At 38.0% G+C, this 17,855-nt stretch overlaps 1 protein-coding gene across 1 annotated transcript in view; it reads left to right on the top strand.

Moving 5' to 3' along the window:
- Window positions 1–17,855, top strand: part of Ibtk (inhibitor of Bruton tyrosine kinase) — a 67,293-nt gene that overhangs the window by 41,891 nt on the left and 7,547 nt on the right. The window contains exons 20-25 of the mRNA XM_059268307.1: window positions 378–499; window positions 3,077–3,189; window positions 6,398–6,546; window positions 8,208–8,368; window positions 9,480–9,572; window positions 10,123–10,266. Coding sequence (XP_059124290.1) covers window positions 378–499; window positions 3,077–3,189; window positions 6,398–6,546; window positions 8,208–8,368; window positions 9,480–9,572; window positions 10,123–10,266 — 782 coding nt within the window. The remainder of the gene's footprint in view (window positions 1–377; window positions 500–3,076; window positions 3,190–6,397; window positions 6,547–8,207; window positions 8,369–9,479; window positions 9,573–10,122; window positions 10,267–17,855) is intronic.

Here is a 17,855-nt window from a genome sequence, read left to right as displayed (position 1 = left end):
GTGCAAATCAAAATTGAAGACATAAAAAATTAACACATCTCTTATAATTTCTTTATAATAAAAATTGCTGTTTCAGAGTGTTAGTTACAAATGTCAGGACAGTACGTACAGAGCATGGGTTCACATGACTCCTGAGAGATGGATCAGTCTGTACTTAATAAGAAAGCAGAGCTGCCTTTCAGCCCCCACCCCCAATGATTTTATATAAAATGCTTTTTATTGAATCTGTTCAAAAATTTTTCCCCATTGTATTTGAGAGTTATTAGGCATCCTAGGCTTTTCCTAGTTAGTGTTACCACCTGACAGTATAAGTGACACACGTTATTAGTTTTTAAAAATCTTTACAAATTTTGTGTTTACTGTCTTTCATTCTGTAGATTCCAGCAATGGAGAGAAGAGTCATTACACCATATCAAGATGGACCAGATATTAGCTACATGCAAGTAGATGATGGAGATGTCTTTTTTAAAGAAGAAATAAATATGGAACCAAATTACTCGTAAGCCCCGTTCTATTTTTTCTTTCCTTTTTCTTCTTCCTTACCCCGTGGGACACCTGACACTTTATATTAACACTGGAATTATAAATTGAGAAGTTCTGATATAGGAAGTATGAATGTGCAGTTCAGTTTTGATATAATACACAGTAATTATACATGACTGATATTATAAATCTAAACTGTTTAACATGTAAGTATAAAAATACTGTAGGCTTCAGATAGACAGACAGGTTAGTCAAGTGCGTTTGTCTTAATGACCTCCTCCAAACCTCCTGAAGTTACAGTAAAGACATTTGAAAAGGCGTGCTGCTTGCCCTAGACAGGAAGACCAGCAGGGGTGCCAGCGGGGGTCAGAAGATGCGGCTGGTGTTGGCTGAAAAGTCGTGGCTCTGTAGTATTGACAGCACACAACTTGAAACAGTTCTGGAAATGCTTGGCAGTTATGGCAGCCCAGCTCGTGAGGATTAGGACAAGTAGATGCCATCCCTTCCTGAGCTCCATTCAGTCAAGAGATTGTCTCTCCTCCATCTTGTTGGAAGACTACAGATTTGTACTCAGGAGGCTGAACTAGAGAGCATCCAGAGAGAAATGTAGCAGCCATAGGTGGGGTTGTATTTTCTCAGGAGTCCTCTCTGTAGACCCGGATTGCTTCAGTAGATGGTGACTACACTAGCTTTTTGGCATTGTGAGAAAATCCCTGAGAAAAAAACATTCAAGGTGAAAGGTTTACTTTATCCTCCAGCTTCCGAGGTTTGTCCATGTGTTGCTGGCTCCTTTGCTTTTAAGGCCAGAGGCAGAATGTCACAGCAGTGTCGGCATGGCAGAGCAGGGCTGCTCACCTCATAAGGCCAAGGAGAGAGAGAACAAGGGACCAGGTCACAACACACTCTTCCAAGGAACGCTCTGGTGATCGAGTTTCTCCAGTTAGGAACTTACTTCTGAATAGCACATTAAGATGTAAACTCATAAATTTGTTATGCCATTGATGAAATTGGACTCCTTATTATCCAAGTGTTTTCTTGTGACCCTGCTTTTGAGCCTTACTCCATCTGGGACCACTTTGAATATATGAGTCTGTGGAAGGACATTTCATATTCAGACCCCAACAGTAATCCACAAAAATTGAGATTTGGGAGTCCATCACCAAAATGTGGGTCTAACAATTTTGACAACCTTTGCATAGAATAGATACCTAATTAGTATTTTAGGCTAATACCTTACTAGTATTTTAGGCTCACATCATAGAATTATCTGTGGGACAAATAACTTGGTAAGGTGAAGTCTTTGGGCATTGAGGTCATCTATGATAGACAAACAGCTATACCTCATTGAAAAACTATTCTTGAGTTCTAGAAGTGTTCTTTTAATTACTTTCTAAGCTTTTTTTCTGATGTGTGATATCATTTTGGACAATAGAAGTTAAACATAATATCCTTAAGTGTGTAACATATATGATATTAATATTATAAAATGCATTAACATTGAGTTAAATAATTCATATTAACTGCCACAAAATGATATATTCACAGCTGGCTTGCATGACTATAGTATATAATGAGATGTTAAATATTTCACTAAAATAAGACAGTTGTTGTACTCACAGATACCTACTTTCCCTTTCCTGATTTATAGTACTTAATTCAAACAATTAAACATTCACTCAGCTACTCTAAAAATCCACCACAGGGGCTGAGGAGGTGCTTCCATGGGAAAGAACACTGCTGCACAAGCCTGAAGGTCTGAGATGGGACCTCAGCCCATTGTTAAAACCCAGGTCTGGCCTTAGTCCTGGAAGTCCAGCAGCACTTGGAGGTTAGAGGCAGGAGCCTAGGTGTTAGTGTGAAGTAACACAAGCAAATATTGAGAGAGTTTGTCTCCAGGGAGTCCGGTAGAAGGTGATGGAGCAGGACCCCTGATGCCTTCACATTGTACAAACAAGCAATCTCACACACACATACACACACACACACACACACACACACACACACGCCAAATGTTTTTATTTAAAGATTATAGTTTATGTAACTATGTACAGTGTTGTACTTTTTTTTGGTGAAGGCTTTTTTATGAGGAGACGGGGAGGAGGCTCAGTCTTTGGGAAGGATGCTGTTCAGTCCTCACTTCCTTATGGTACAGATGTATGTCCTCTTGTCTTGGTGAACTTGAGGGTCCCTTTGCCCTTGGAGTTCTGGAGCAGCTCTGTAGCATGCTTCATATACGTGACTAGGCCCAGGTCTCAGATCAAGTCTTGGTGAACTTGGTGTTCTTGGGAAGCGCCTGTGGAAGTGAGTGGATCTCAAGCTGCTGCCATCACTCGGTAGCCCTCACGGTGACTTGGAGATGTGGCTGCACGGAACTCTCAGTGCTACTCTTTGTTGGCTATTGTGGCCAACATTGTGTTTTTTTAACTTTAACAGTCATTCTGGGGCTAAAGCACAAATAGATGACACTAATGAGTAGCAAGGTTAGTGATGTCCCCTGGTCTGCCTAAGCGCATGAATGGTACCTGCATGTCCTTACGTGGTTTGTGCTTGACCAAACTTTTTGCCCTTCAATTCTATGTTTGCATTTTTTTAGGGAAACAATGTTCAAGAAGGCCAAAACAAGAGCTAAAAAGAAGCCACGGAAGCGCTCCGACAGCTCCGGAGGCTACAACCTTTCAGATATTATTCAGAGTCCACCATCTACAGGTTAGTATGTTTGAGCATATTTCTGGTCTGTGTGTGGAGGTCAGAGGACAACTTTTAGGAGTGATTTCCGTCCTTCACCACTATGTAGGTTCCAGGGGTCAAGTTCAGGTCATCACGATTGGTGACAGAAGCCTTTATTTGCTGGTCTGTCTGCCAGCCTTATTTTGAAGATTTTTTATTAATTACTAAAAATATAAAAGATGCATGCAGGCACACACACGCGCGCGCGCGCGCACACACACACACACACACACACACACACACACACCATTATGAACACCTTTATACTGTATTTAGACTCAGTGTTAATTTATTGCCACAATTTCTTCCTTCTCTCCCTTGTACCCTTTCCTTTCTGTGGTGCTGAGGCCTGACCCTGGGCAACATACATGCCAGGCAGTGCCCTTCATTGTAGCTCTGTCCAGATGCATCTTATGAGAAGCACAGTTGCTTGTTGCCCACAGTGGTCCTCTAAACATTCCACACATAGTGTGGGAGTTGACAGAGCTGTTTTTAACTGATCTGATTGGAATACTTTGTTTGTAATATGCTGTTTCTCATAAATAGTATAATAAGACTCTCTTAAGAACTCTCTTCTAAAACCCTAATATCAGTGTCAGATATTAACACAGTTGGTTAGCTTTACCTAGTGTTAGTGTCTGTATCCAGATTTTCAGGAGTACTCAACAGTGTTTTCAGAGCTCTGTTCAGCGTTGTCTCTTGTTCTATCAAGGGTCACACTGCCTTTGCTTGGTGGTGTCTCTTAGTAGAACAGTATCCTCCATGCTATTTGTTTTGTGTTGTTTTCTCAACCGTTAGGCTAGTTCTTTTATGTAGTGTCCCTTGTGTTAGATTCATCTTATCTATATTTAAACTGTACAAAATGTTAATGGTTTCTTTAGATAAAATTGTGAAGTAGGACCAAAAAGTAACGAGACTGTAGTGTGGCTTTTGAGGTGGTAGGTGTGTCTGCGTATGGCAATCAGACATAATCTGGTATAGTTTCTGTCACATCATTCACAGGCAGTCTACCCTGTGTATTGACTTGTGGTCCTTAGGAAAAGACGGCTGTTATGCAAGACAAAGAAAGAATGAGGTATTTGATATTTGTTACAACTAAAGGAAATAATGTTAAGAATTGGTTTAAGTAACACAAAAGATACCTAAAATGAGAGATTATTTGCCTAGATTGATTTATGAAGCATTAAAGGTAGGAATCAGGAGATCTAGAAATGAGAAAGACATATCTTAGGGTCTTTCCAAGCATAACATTCTGTGATTTGTATTCTCTTTTGAATGCTTTACTTCTAACCTGAAGACAAAGCATAGGTAGGTTGATAAAGGATGAGTAAATGGTCAGACAGTTGTGAAACTGGGGATCTTTCAGTTACCTAATGACTGAAGGAAAAAGTAGATACTTGATTTGCTTTAAATAGTATGAATCAATTTAATGTGTGTGAGTGAATGTGTGTATGTATATATATATGTGTAGTAGAGTCTTAGAGTCTCATGGACTAGGGAGTTGTTTAGTGGGTAAAAGCATTAGCTGTGCAAGTGAGGACCTGAGTTATAACCCTCAGAACCCAAGTAAAAGCTAGATGCAGAGCAGGAAAATATGAAATCCCAGTGCACCTCTGGGAGATGAAACAGACAGTAATCCGTTTAATCCCACAGGCTAGCTAGCTTGGCCTGGTATACATGGCAGGAAAACAACAAAGAAATCCTGCTTCAAAGAAGATACAAGGTGAGGATAGACACCCAATATTATTATTATCTGATCTTAACACCTTTGCTATGACGTGTTGAGTCATGCTCACACATGTGGATATAAACACACACACACACACACACACAATCTTGACATTTCAAAGCTGGAGGAGATTAGTGAAGAAATACTTTATGCTCCTTACTTTAAACTTTTCGTTTAAACATCAGGGAATGGATCTAGAAAGTTTATGATGATCTGAGATAATGACAAAAGGAATGAATAGTATTTGCTCTCTTGAGTTAAGTTCCATATACATTCTGATGTTGCATAATTTCTGTGGCCCAAGCAGATAATGATGAAAGGGTGAAACTTAATTGGGAGCCAAAAGGAACATTTGAGTACAAGGCATGTTTCATCAGAAACAATTGTGTAGAGACCTGACATGGATGCTGATCCTTAAAGTTCCATGAGTGATCCTGTTAAGGTGTTTCGTTTTGACCAAAAATAATTGCTTGCCATGTCAATCATTTATTTGATTGTCTTGATTTTAATGGGTTTGGAAGCATACAGTTTTAAGTGTAATATATGAAATTAAAATTTACTTAAAATACCTATGAAAGTAGGAGAAAGTTTAGATGTCATTGCCACCTGTTTTTAGTAATAGACAAGAGAAGGCGGCTACAGTGTGTGGTGATCTCCTTAGAGGGATAACTCTTTTCTGAATGTATAAGAGACAGCACATGTTCTTTTTAATCAGTTGTATAGCTTTTACGGCTCAGATAATGTCTACATCTTCAAGTTTCTTTTGGCATTTCATATAGATTCTAATTAATTTGAAATGCATGAATTATCACCTGAAATCAAGTAGAAGTTTATTTTGTAGTGTGTGTGTGGCGAACCTGTACTTAGGGATAACAGAGGTGAACATTTAGATCATCTCTGGAGGTAAGATAATTAACAATTTCAAATGACAGATTTTTTTGTACAGAAAACAAACTGACAAACCCTCCAACAGGCTGCCAGTGGGGTCAGTAGGAGCCTGTGTTCCTGGGCTCTCTGCTGGCACAGAGACCCTTAGGTACTTCCTCTCTCACAGCTGAGCCATTGCCTCCCTGCAGAGCACAGCTGAAAAGGGACAGGCAGGGATGGGTTGCTGTGGAGTCAGTCACCTCTTCTCCCTTCTTACCTTTCTTGAGGAAGGAAGTTAACCATCTCTCAAAGCAAATGCTGTGCGCTCTATGTTGTTGAGATTGATGAGTTATTCGAGACTTGGGATGAATAAACAGTTGTGTTACTATCTCCTCCGTGTTGATCTTTCACTTAATGTCTTTGTCACTGTAGCTTAACTAGTGTGCTGTTAGTGTGGTGAATATAGTTTAAGTGTTAGTGTAGTCTGGAGCAATAAGCTGCTCGCTTTCCATTTGGCTCATTGAGTGAAATGCATATCTGCTTACTATGTCTGGTTAAAGTTTATTTACTTTATTTTATTTTGCATTTTAGGATTATTAAAGTCTGATAAGACCAATTCTGTGGAGTCTCTTCCAGAACTGTTGACCTCAGACTCTGAAGGAAGCTATGCAGGAGTAGGTAGTCCCAGGGACTTACAGTCGCCTGATTTTACAGCAGGATTCCATTCAGAGAAGGTCGAGGTTGGTCTGATACAGCATTGTTTCCTCACCACATGTTTGGATGTGCCCTTAGTTTTACCTCAGTTTTCATGATATTCTTAAAGTTTCAAATACTTTCCTGGAGTTAACAAAAACTAAAATTAATATGTATAATGTATGTTTTCTTCCAGAATTATATAATTATTCTTTTTTTTTTTTTTAAACAGAGTTTCTCTGTGTAGTTTTAGTGCCTGTCCTGGAACTCGCTCTGTAGACCAGGCTGGACTCGAATTCACAGAGATCCGCCTGGCTCTGCCTCCCGAGTGCTGGGATTAAAGGTGTGCGTCACCAAAAAAAAAAAATGCCGGGCGGTGGTGGCGGCGCACGCCTTTAATCCCAGCACTCGGGAGGCAGAGGCAGGCGGATCTCTGTGAGTTCGAGGCCAGCCTGGGCTACCAAGTGAGTCCCAGGAGAGGCGCAAAGCTACACAGAGAAACCCTGTCTTGAAAAACCAAAAAAAAATAAAAATAAAAATAAAGGTGTGCGCCACCACTGCCTGGCTAATTATTCTAATTGTAGAAATTTTAATACAGTTTTCAATTCTTTATGATTTCATTTCTAGTCTTTTTGCAAGTAAAATATATTGATGATAAATATATTGATATAATGTGGTATTATTCAATAGACATTCAATATTATTCAGTGGAAAGTATATTTGTAGCTAAATTCCAGAAATATTTGAAGAAGGGGCTATTAAAACGAAATAAAATTTATCAGAGAAAAATGATTTGAAAGTAAGCCTGGTTTCAGATGTCGTGGTCTCTTTCTTACCTGGTGCTAATGGACATAGCCAGCTGGAAGCTGTTCTGCCAGGCTGGCTGGCTGATTTCACAGCTGCAGCGCTCCTCCTGGGCTTATCTCTGCGGAGGCTTTCTTCTTGACATCCATTAATACCTGCTCCGCAGCTTTTCTTTACAGGAAGGAAAATAGCTACATGTTTAGAAATTGAGTCATTTTCCTATAACCTTTGCCACATTCACAAAACATATTGGAACATCTAGGAATTTCTGAGACTATAAATTTATTCTTACAAAGTGTTCAAGTTTAATGCAGATGTTTAAAGGAAATTGTTGTTTTCATAAGGTTAATCTGAAGGACAGTGAGGTGTCAGGAGGTTGAAGGTGCATAGTGAATGTCTTGTGAGGACAGAAGTAGTACACATGCCATTTAAGACCTTCCTGAGCCTTTTGTAATAGCTGTGACCTAAAGGCCCCTGAAGTGTCAATATTATTTACTTTCATTTGATTTAAAATACTACATCATAGAGTAGATGATAAGACATTTGTACCACATTTTTATGTCTAAAGTGAATTTTCTTTCTAAAATAGGAATTTTAATATTACTGTTTTGTACCTTATATGTACTACTTTTATTGTCATTTTGTTTGCTCTTTGTCTGAGTAGAATTTTTTTTTTTTTTTTTTTTTGTGTGTGTGTTTCTTGTAGTGAGTAGAATTTTAAGGTGTGCACTTACTCTCCTGTGTGCGCAGCAGCTTGTTGTAAGTGATGAGGGTCAGCAGGCTAAGTGGGGGGCCTGGAGACAGACATGGCGAGTGCTAGCTGATCGGGTGTCACTGACTATGCACGCTAAGCTACCAAGTTAGATGCTTGCCATTACTACTTGGGTTCTCCTTTTTCTCACAGGGGAAAGCTAAACCATATGTGAATGGTACACCTCCTACATGTGCTAGGGAAGATTTAAAACCATGGGAAAAATCACCCACGTCTAAATCTGCTCCCCGGTTCATCCCCAGTAACAGGGTCGACATGACAGGCTCTTCCAGTTGGGTTGCTGGCTCTTGCAGGTAGGGTGCTCTTTTTTTCTCTTACTTACTTATTTATTTATTTATTTATTTAAAATGTTTTTTTTTCCATATAATATATTCTGGTCATGGTTTCCCCTCCCTATCTCCCCTCAGATCCTCACCCACATTCCCACCCATCCAACTCCATGCCTGCCTTCTCTTTCTTTAGGAAACAAACAGGCAACAAACAAACAAACAAATCAGAAGAATTAAAAGAAAAACCATAGGAAATACACATAATAGATACACACACACACACACCTGTAAAAACACAAAATCAGAAACCATAATAATACAAGCAAAAGGCATGAAACATTTTTTAAAAAATGCTCAAAGCAATGTAAGACAAAACATCTACAAAATCACTATTGAGTTCATTTTATGTTGGTCATGTACTACTGGGCATGGGGTTCTACCCTTAAGAATGGTTTGTTTCCCTAGTGAGATTCCATTGGAGAAAACTAGTTTTTGCTTTGCAACCATTTGTCAGTTGGAAATATGAAATATATATGTAATAAAGTGAATTATTCTTAGCTATATCATAGATTTCACTTGTATCGGAAACTATTTCTAGAGATTTTGTTTTTTTTTCCCCTAACAGTGCAGCCGCCATACCCCTAAGGGCCTCTTTTTCCACTTAGAGTACAGAGGGATCTGGGGTATGTCTTCAGTATTGCTGAGCACCCCGGTATTTTTTGAAAAGTCCCTGTTTTTGTTAATAATAGATGATAGCAACAATTTCATTTGTTTTTTAAAATGAAATGATTTTCAGCTTCATTCATCTGTCAGGATAAGATTTTAATTAGAATTTTAGTGAGTTCTTTTGCCTAATTTAGATGATCTAGGACTCCTTTTGTTTTGTTAGAATAACTTCAGGTTATTGCTCAACTTGAAGATTTCAATTATTTGGTAATGTTATATATGTATCTATGGGAGTATCTGTCATTCAAAATATCTTTTTTTGAGGGTGGCTGAAGCTAACAAAATGAATTTAATTATTAGTCTATAAGTTAATTATCAGTCTTATATATAATTTACAGGCTCAGTTAAGTTTGGTGTTGGGCATTATAGGTAATGAATCCTGTTTTTTTGTTTTGTTTTTGTCTTTTAGTCCCGTGAGTCCTCCTGTTGTGGATTTCAGAACCATCATGGAAACAGAAGAAAATAGACAAAAATATGGCGCAGCACCAAAGTTAAACTTAGGGTTGGTTAAAAAGAAAAAAAAATTAAGACAAAAGACCATGTTGTGTTGTATTTCTGTCCTACAGAATTGGAACAACATACTGGATCTTTCCTATTATTTTTGTGCAGTTGATACAATAGTTATAAACCCTCCAATAGGTACCTTAGCCTCAGTACTGTTTGCTAGCTATGTGCTGATGATTGAGTTGGTCTGATGCTCTAGTGCATTAGAGTCAGTGTTACATGCCAGAGGGCCAGGGTACTGTTGTCACGGAAGTGACTGTCATGAAGTTTTATTTCTGAAGAAATGCACAAGCCTGATGCAAAGTCGTTTGAAAAGAATGCTGTTCTGGGGGCTCATGTTTAACCACTGTTTGATCATCAGCAATATAAACTGAAACTTTAACTTTTGAAACTTAATAGAAAACATGTTACGATGACCTTGATTAAGCAGACATTAATGCTGAGGGGTTTAATTTTGTTTTGAGCATAATGATTTCTTAGGAAACTAAGATTTCTTAGAAGCAGTGAAGCCATTAGAAATAATTGGTTTACCCTAATTTAATTTTTAGGAAAATTATTTCTCATGGAGTCAAACTTTCTCAGAGGCAAAGGAAAATGATTGCATTGACCACCAAAGAAAACAATTCAGGAACAAACAGCATGGAACCAATTCTAACAGCTCCTTCAAAGTCCCCCAAGCCAGCAAACGCATGGTATGCTCTTGTTAAAATTACAGAGGTCTTCCCTTGGCTTCAATGGTGGTTCTTGGCTTCTGAGTTTCCCCTGCATGTGTTTCTAAAGTCCTTTTAAATATTTCATTTCCCCTATTGGCTTTTAACTTAAATGTTGGAGCTTGTGCAGTACAGACTTCTAAAGTATTTTTGTTTTATTGTAATTTTAGATGTATTAACAGACAGCATGGTTTCAAGAGTGTGGATTTACTTTTTACTTTTGGATGTCAGTCTTGCTATTCTGTAGTTTCTGTTGAAAAGAGATTCAGTGTTTCATTTTAAAATAAAGAACAAATAGATTAAAATTTCAAAACAGCAAGCTTGATCTTTAGTAATCCGACCCTCTAGTCCTGTGTGCATCCTTGGTTGTCTCACATGGGACAGCCGAAGCAGCTGTCCGTTGACCGAGCAGTGCTGTTGGACTCTGTGTCACATCATGGCAGTTTGAGCCGTCACAGTCTTCCCATGGTGGCCACATTGCTAGGAATCATCTCCAAAGATGAGCTGTGTAAAATGCTGTTCTTTGCTTCCTTCCTAGTTTCCCTTTTTGGAAACTCATTTCATAATGCTTGGCACCCAGTTTAAGAGAAAGGTGCATGGATAGAGGGATAGAGGGAAGGGCAGGGGAAGGACAGGAGAATCCTGTCTCAGGATTTAGGGGAATTCCGTCAGTGTTCATGCCTGTCACTCTGTTCCTGAGGGGTTTTTTGTTTTCTGTTTTCCTACCACTGAAAATAAAAATTATTTTGAAGAGAATAGCAAACAATTGATTTTGTTCTGAGTGTCGCCAGTAGAACTGTCAGTGCCTGCCAAAGGTACCAGTAGGTGTGAAGCATTGTCAGTGAGAAAGGAAACAAAGAGACAAGAAATGGGAAAACCCAGCTAAGAGTTGTTGGAGATTGGAGGTGGCACTGAGGTGTTTCTCTAAACACAGGCAAAACCCAGTTGAAAACCACTGTCGCAGTTCTGGATGTTACCGTAGTCTGAGAGAAGTTGTTAAATACTTGAGGATATGTTGGGCTTCATATTGTGGATTTCGCTATGCCATCACTTGGCTTATTTTAAAAGTCATCAGTAAACAAGGATAGGGAGTTTCAGGATTTTTCCTGGCAACATCTTTCTTGGCATCTGTGTTCTGTGGTCTGTCTCGTTTGCTGTGGTGCTTTGTGGCCTTTATATAGTGTTCATGATTCAAATACTATGATAGATCCATCTACTCTGTAAATGATTCTCTGTGTGGTATGTATGAATCAGAAATCTGTGTCTACATACTGTAAGAATGTCCATATTATCAGTACTGCAGTACCTAAAACCTGGTACAGCCTTGTCATCTGTCATTGATGAATAGCTAAACATTTTTAGAAAGTATAATACTGCAGAGTAATGAAAGAAGTATGACTAAATATAACCATAGCTGGATCCTAGCAATATATTAATATAGGAAGTCAAAAAGTCACACTGTATGACTCATTCATAAAACATTAAAACTAGCATTTGATTAAACACTGCCCTTTGCTTCAGAGGTCTCTGTTATGGTTCATTTTTATGTCTTGCTGTATTAGTATGTTGGTTCTTTTGCTTTTGTGCTACAGTTGGAAATACTGTGTGCCTGTGTGTATAACTGTGATTCCTTGCAGTCTCCCTTTTAGGACCCCACATATGTTGGTGATCTTTGGTGTCTTTCCCTCATCTCCAGAGATCATAGTTTTCTAACGGGCATCTTCTGCTTCCACTGACAAAGTCTGCATATTTAGGTGCTGGTATTCTGGAAGCTGGTCAGGGTAAGGAGGTTAGCGCTGGTGCTCGGTTCTCAACATTTGGTATAGATTTTCACATGCTTTACCATTTCAAGTTGAGACGACACACAGCACACAGCTTATTATTCCTGTTTTCCATTTGACTTGTGACTTCAAATCAACATTTCTTTGTGCTAAGGTAGGTGATATCTAGTAACCCAGCCACACCACAGGGTCTCGTTCCAAAGGTGTCTCTAGCAGACAGGAATTTGTGGGGTTTCAGTCCTACTAATTCAGTCTTCCTGCACACTCAAACCAGTTGTCCCTGTAGCTGTCTACTAATTCAGTCTTCCTGTACACTCAAACCATTTGTCCCTGTAGCTGTCTACTAATTCAGTCTTCCTACACACTCAAACCAGTTGTCCCTGTAGCTGTCTACTGCTGCACTCGTGCTGGCCTCAGGATGCTGTGGAGTTATGTCTTTATTCTGATTATTTTTGTTTTCCTGTTATATGGGATTTTAGTAAAAGTAATGAGGTATTTGAAACCTCAGCTGTTGATGTTCAAATTTAGTCGACTCACTTCCCCAGTCAGTAATCACTAGCAGTGTGAGCTGAGCTCCATGTGGATGGCACTGTCTTACTAAAATGCTCAGGGAATCGGGTATTGCTTATTAAGGAGAGTTCTAGGAATATGGGAAGAAAAATGCTATTAAGTTTGGCAGAAATATGAAGATATTTTCTTTGTGAAGATCTCTATTTAGAATAATATCCATGAGTGTAATAGGCTGTAAGGCTATGTGGATTTTATCTTAAGTTATTGGCACAGGCCAGTGTTGTTGTTGGTTTTTGCTCTTTTGTGGGGCCCACCACCCAGCTACCAAATAAAGCACACACGGAGGCTTATTCTTAATTATAAATGTCTGGCCTTAGCTTGGCTTGTTTCTTGCCAGCTTTTCTTAAATTATTTCATCTATCTTTGGCCTCAGGGCTTTTATCTTTCTCTATTCCTGTATACCTTTTCTTTCCTTCTCACTCCGTGTCTAGCTGTGTAGCTGGGTGGCTGGTTGGCTGGCCCCTGAAGTCCTCCTCATTCCTCAATCTCTTTCTCCCAGATTTCTCCTTCTATATATTCTCTCTGCCTGCCAGCCCTGCCTATCCTTTCTCCTGCCTAGCTATTGGCCATTCAGTTCTTTATTAGACCATCAGGAGTTTTACATAGGCACAGTAACACAGCTTTACAGAGTTAAACAAATGCAACATAAATAAAAGTAACACACCTTAAAATAATATTCCCCAATATTATTTGTTAGAAATTTAAAGAATACATTTATATAAAATAATTAGTTAATGGTTAATTTTTAGGAACTTTGAGGCATGTTTTAGGATAAATTGAAATAAATATTATTAGTTGTTGAGTGATTTTCTTTCTTGAATTAGTATTTGTCTGTAAAGCTTAAATTGAGCTTAAGAAAAAAATGAATATAATATGCTGCTTTTGATAGATTTATAATTGTTAATTATGTACAAAATACTTAAAATACAGTTAATCACATTATTCAATATAATACATAATTTGATTTTTAATTCAGACACATGTGCTGTGAAAACATGTGTAATGCATGGTGAATACTCCTGAGATACCATCCCTTGTACAAGCTAATTGAAAAGTAATTGGCAGAGTTTAAATTATATTCTAGTTTAGAAAGTAGAAAATAAATCTAAAGTTAGCATTTTAATCTGATTTGTTAGGCTGTCTTTACAGAATGTATTTACGATAGTAGTGATTTTTTTTTAGCTACTTACATTTCATTATCTATAGGATCACCTAATGAAATTTTACTTTTGTAGATGTTTTTATATTTGTCCTTAGATTAATGTTAAATGTGCAGTTAATTAAAGCACAAGTGAGCCTGCTAAATCTTACACTGTGGTTGTGGTAGTGTTTACTGGTCTAGTCACATATCCATGCAGTAACTCCCTACGTTCCTAAGATATAGTTGTACCCCTGCTACCTACAGTTGGCTGTGGCCATGGAAAGTGCTAAATAGAATGGGGTTTTGCATTAGAATGAAGTTCTAGCCAGTTGAATTTTAAAATTAATGTGAAACATTGAGTGTGTGTGGGATCTGGGCACTTTTCATTTTCAAATGTTTTACTTGGCGAAATACATTTTTCACTATCATCTTGTGGAAAATATATGGTCTTTGTGGCCTGGCGTGATGTTTGAATGTAAAATTCTTTTGAGCTAGCTTATGTAAAATAATTGCAGATATTTAGCCTTTTTGACCTGAAAATTTTATTTATTAAAGTTTCTGAGGCTAAGGAACAGAATCCTAACTAATTTTTGTATGGATATAAATTTCTGAAAATATTTCTCCATAAATTTTCTGTGGCTTTTAGGATAGAAAATAGCCAAAGCCCAACTTCAGAAAGAAAAATTGTGGGAAACAAGACTTTTTTTACATTTGGGCATAACCAATGGAAAGGGCCGGGCTTGCTCAGACTGCCGAATTAGCTGCTTTATAGGTGGTTACTGTGCACAGTTAATGAGTGTGTGTGCTTAAGATATTCTCTAACTGCTCTTGGTACTTTTTAGTAGTTTTATTATCCTAAGCAAAGAACTGTTTTTGTCTGGAAAGAACCTGGCAGGGTGTATGCTGTTTACTACATGTAGGAATTCCTAACTTCATGAGTGAATTTGACAGCTTGTCTTTTCATAGTAGGAGTTACAGGTTTCCTGGATTTAGAAGCGAGCTGTGAGGATCTTCAACAGTGATCCCAGTCACTCATGGCCCCTGTCTTTTGTGGTATCCTCACCTTCAGATATGTCTGGCTTAGGGCCAAGGCTGCAAAGGAAATGAAGGTGGTTCTTCCAAATGGACTTTGGATTTTTGGTGTGTGTGTGTGTGTGTGTGTGTGTGTGTGTGTGTGTGTGTGTCTTGAGTACAACATTTTTATGATAAAGTCAAATTCAGATTAATTTTTTTAAAGTTTTTTTTTAAACACAAATACTTTATTAGTTCATGGTTCCAATACTAATTTGTAAAGAAATTATTTTGTCTCCTGCTGTTTGAGATTTTATTTATAGTAAGTGACCTTAAATAGGGACCGTATCTGCAGATGAAAGGGTAGGTTGCTGGAAGTGAATGTGGGTCTAACCTAGACCCGTTACTGAGTTTGTTAGGTCTGTGTCCTCCTCTACTCCACTGCCCTGAGAAGTGTCTGTCAGCATTGAAATTGGGGACCATTAAGTTCTCAGACTTTTTTCCAAAATTATTTGCTTTATCTTTTGCATGTTTACACGAATTTTGTCAAAAATAAATAAATTATAAACAGATAAAAGACTGATGGACTTTTGTTGGTAATTATCTTAAATTTAACGTGCTCCGAATCATGAGCATAGTAAATCTTAGGGTTGTTTCAACAGTTTTCATAATGTGTGTATATATATATATATATATATATATATATATATATATATATATGTATATATATGTGTGTGTATATATATATATATATATATATTCCTAAGTATTTTGTTTGTGAAGCCTCTGTTGACTGAATCATAGAATTTTTTCATAGGATTTTTCTCATCCTGTCATCTTAATATGATGAATTATATATATTGATTGACTTTTTTTGGAGTGTTTTTAGTGTTCCTAAAATAAATTCTTCTTAATTGTATATTGTTGGTTTTATAAATTACTCGACATTACTGTCACTCTAGAACATTCCCACTGGAATATTCTCTTTAACCGTGTGCCTTTCTTGTCCCAGAGCCAATGACTGGTCATTTTCTACAGTGGATTAGTTTTACCTACTCTAAAACATAATGCAATTAGAATATATGTAGTTGGAATATTATATGTAATTTCAGTAGAATTGGAAATAGGTGCATTTTCTGGTTTCTTCCTGTTCTGCAGATTTACCTCTGTTGGGTATATGAACATTTAATCTTTGATAATAGATTTTTTTTTTAAATATATTTGCCCATGCCATGTAAATTGTCACACTTTTCTCCATTGAGTTGTTTACAGTAGTTCCTCGTTACCTTTGTAATTCCTGTGGTGCATTGTATTATCTATTGTTCCATAGCATATTTTCCCTACAAAGCAGCTTCAGTGTTTATTGCCTGGTTCAGGGGTCTTGGCTCCCATCTAACACAGTCAAGGCCTGTTTATGGCTTCAAAGTTTTGTTTGGAGATGTAGGCTAGCTTGACATTTTTCTTTTCCTTGGTATGTTAATGATTTCTTTCTACTGCTTTTTAGACTCTCTTGTTTCTGAAACAAGCTAGTTATATTCATATTCTGATGTATTTCTGTGTCTGCTTTCAGAGCATCCCACATCACCAGCACCAAACACACACACACACACACACACACACACACACACACACACCCCTTTTCCGGTCTTGGTATCAAACTCAGGGCCTCTTGCATGCTAGGCATTCTGTACCACTGAGCTAAGTGTGCTGGGCTCTCCAGCTTTTCCTTTTATCTTTAATTTAAAGCAAATTTTTAAGAGTTTTTTTTGTGTTTGGCTTTGGAGTTCGCTAACATTTTTTAATCTTTAAATTTATGTCTCCTACCAATTGTGAAAAGATTTTGGCCATTGTCTGATTTCCATTTTTGTCTTCTGTATATCTCCGCTGGTTCTGGTTCTCCTGTAGGGAAATCTGTAGGTTAGCCACTTAATGTCTCATAACTCACCAAGGCTGACTTAAATTAGTGGTAATCATCTGTCTGTTCTTCACATTCAACAATTCCAATATTTATCTCCTTTAGTGACTTTCAGTCTGCAAGTCTATCCAATTAACTGTTTTTAAACATTGTGTTTCACTTTTGAAATGCCATTGTTATTTTATCATTTCTTTTTCTCAGCTGCATTATTTATGTCATTTAATTCATCCTGTCTGAGCTAGAGTTTCTATTGCTGTGATAAAACACCATGACCAAAAGCTACTTGGCGAAGAAAGGGTTTATTTCTCCTTAGCAGTTCCACATTCACAGTCTATCATTGAGGGAAGTCTGGGCAGGACCTCAAGGCAGAAACTGAAGCAGAAGCCAGGGAGGAATGCTGTTTATTGGCTTGCTCAGCCTGCTTTTTATGCAACCCAGGACCACCTGCCCAGGGTTGGTACCACCCATAGTGGGCTGCACCCTCCCTCATCAGTTATTGATCAATGAAGTGTCTGACAGACTTGCCAGGCTTATAGAGACTTTTTTTTCAATTGAAAGTTCCTCCTTCCAAATGACTCTAGCTTGTGTCAGTTTGACAAAAAGCTAGCCAGCACACATCCCAAACATAAATTTGTTGCACAACTATAGTAACTATTTTAGTATCCTTGCTAATTTTTAACATCTAGAGTTTATCTCCAGCTCAGGTATCTAGTAATTCCTTTTTCTTATGGCATAACTTTCATTGGTGCAAAATTGACAAAATTCCAATACCACATTGAAAATCATAATTAAATCATTGTATATTCTCCTCTCTTATTTTTTTGCATACGCTTTGAATAGTCATTTAATGAAAGTGTTTTCTGGTGTCTTAGTTTTTCTTTGCTGTGTTAAAGCAATGACCAGGACTAACTTGGGGAAGAAAAGGTTTGTTTGGTTTACATGTCCCAGGTCACAGTCCAGGAAAGAAATCAGAGCAGGAACTTAGAGGCAGGAACTGAAGCAGAGGCCATGGAGGAAATCGTGCTTATTGGCTTGGTCCCCATGGTTTAGGACCACCTGCCCAGGGTAGTCCAAAAGTGGGCTAGGCCTATCTGTATGATTAACTAAAGAAAGCCCCTCACAGATTTCCCTACAGGCTAACCTGATAGAGACG

Source organism: Peromyscus eremicus, chromosome 7, assembly GCF_949786415.1.
Source record: "Peromyscus eremicus chromosome 7, PerEre_H2_v1, whole genome shotgun sequence".
Taxonomy (NCBI): domain Eukaryota; kingdom Metazoa; phylum Chordata; class Mammalia; order Rodentia; family Cricetidae; genus Peromyscus; species Peromyscus eremicus.
The sequence above is the reverse complement of the archived record's forward strand: the minus strand, read 5'-3'. Positions and strand labels throughout refer to the sequence as shown.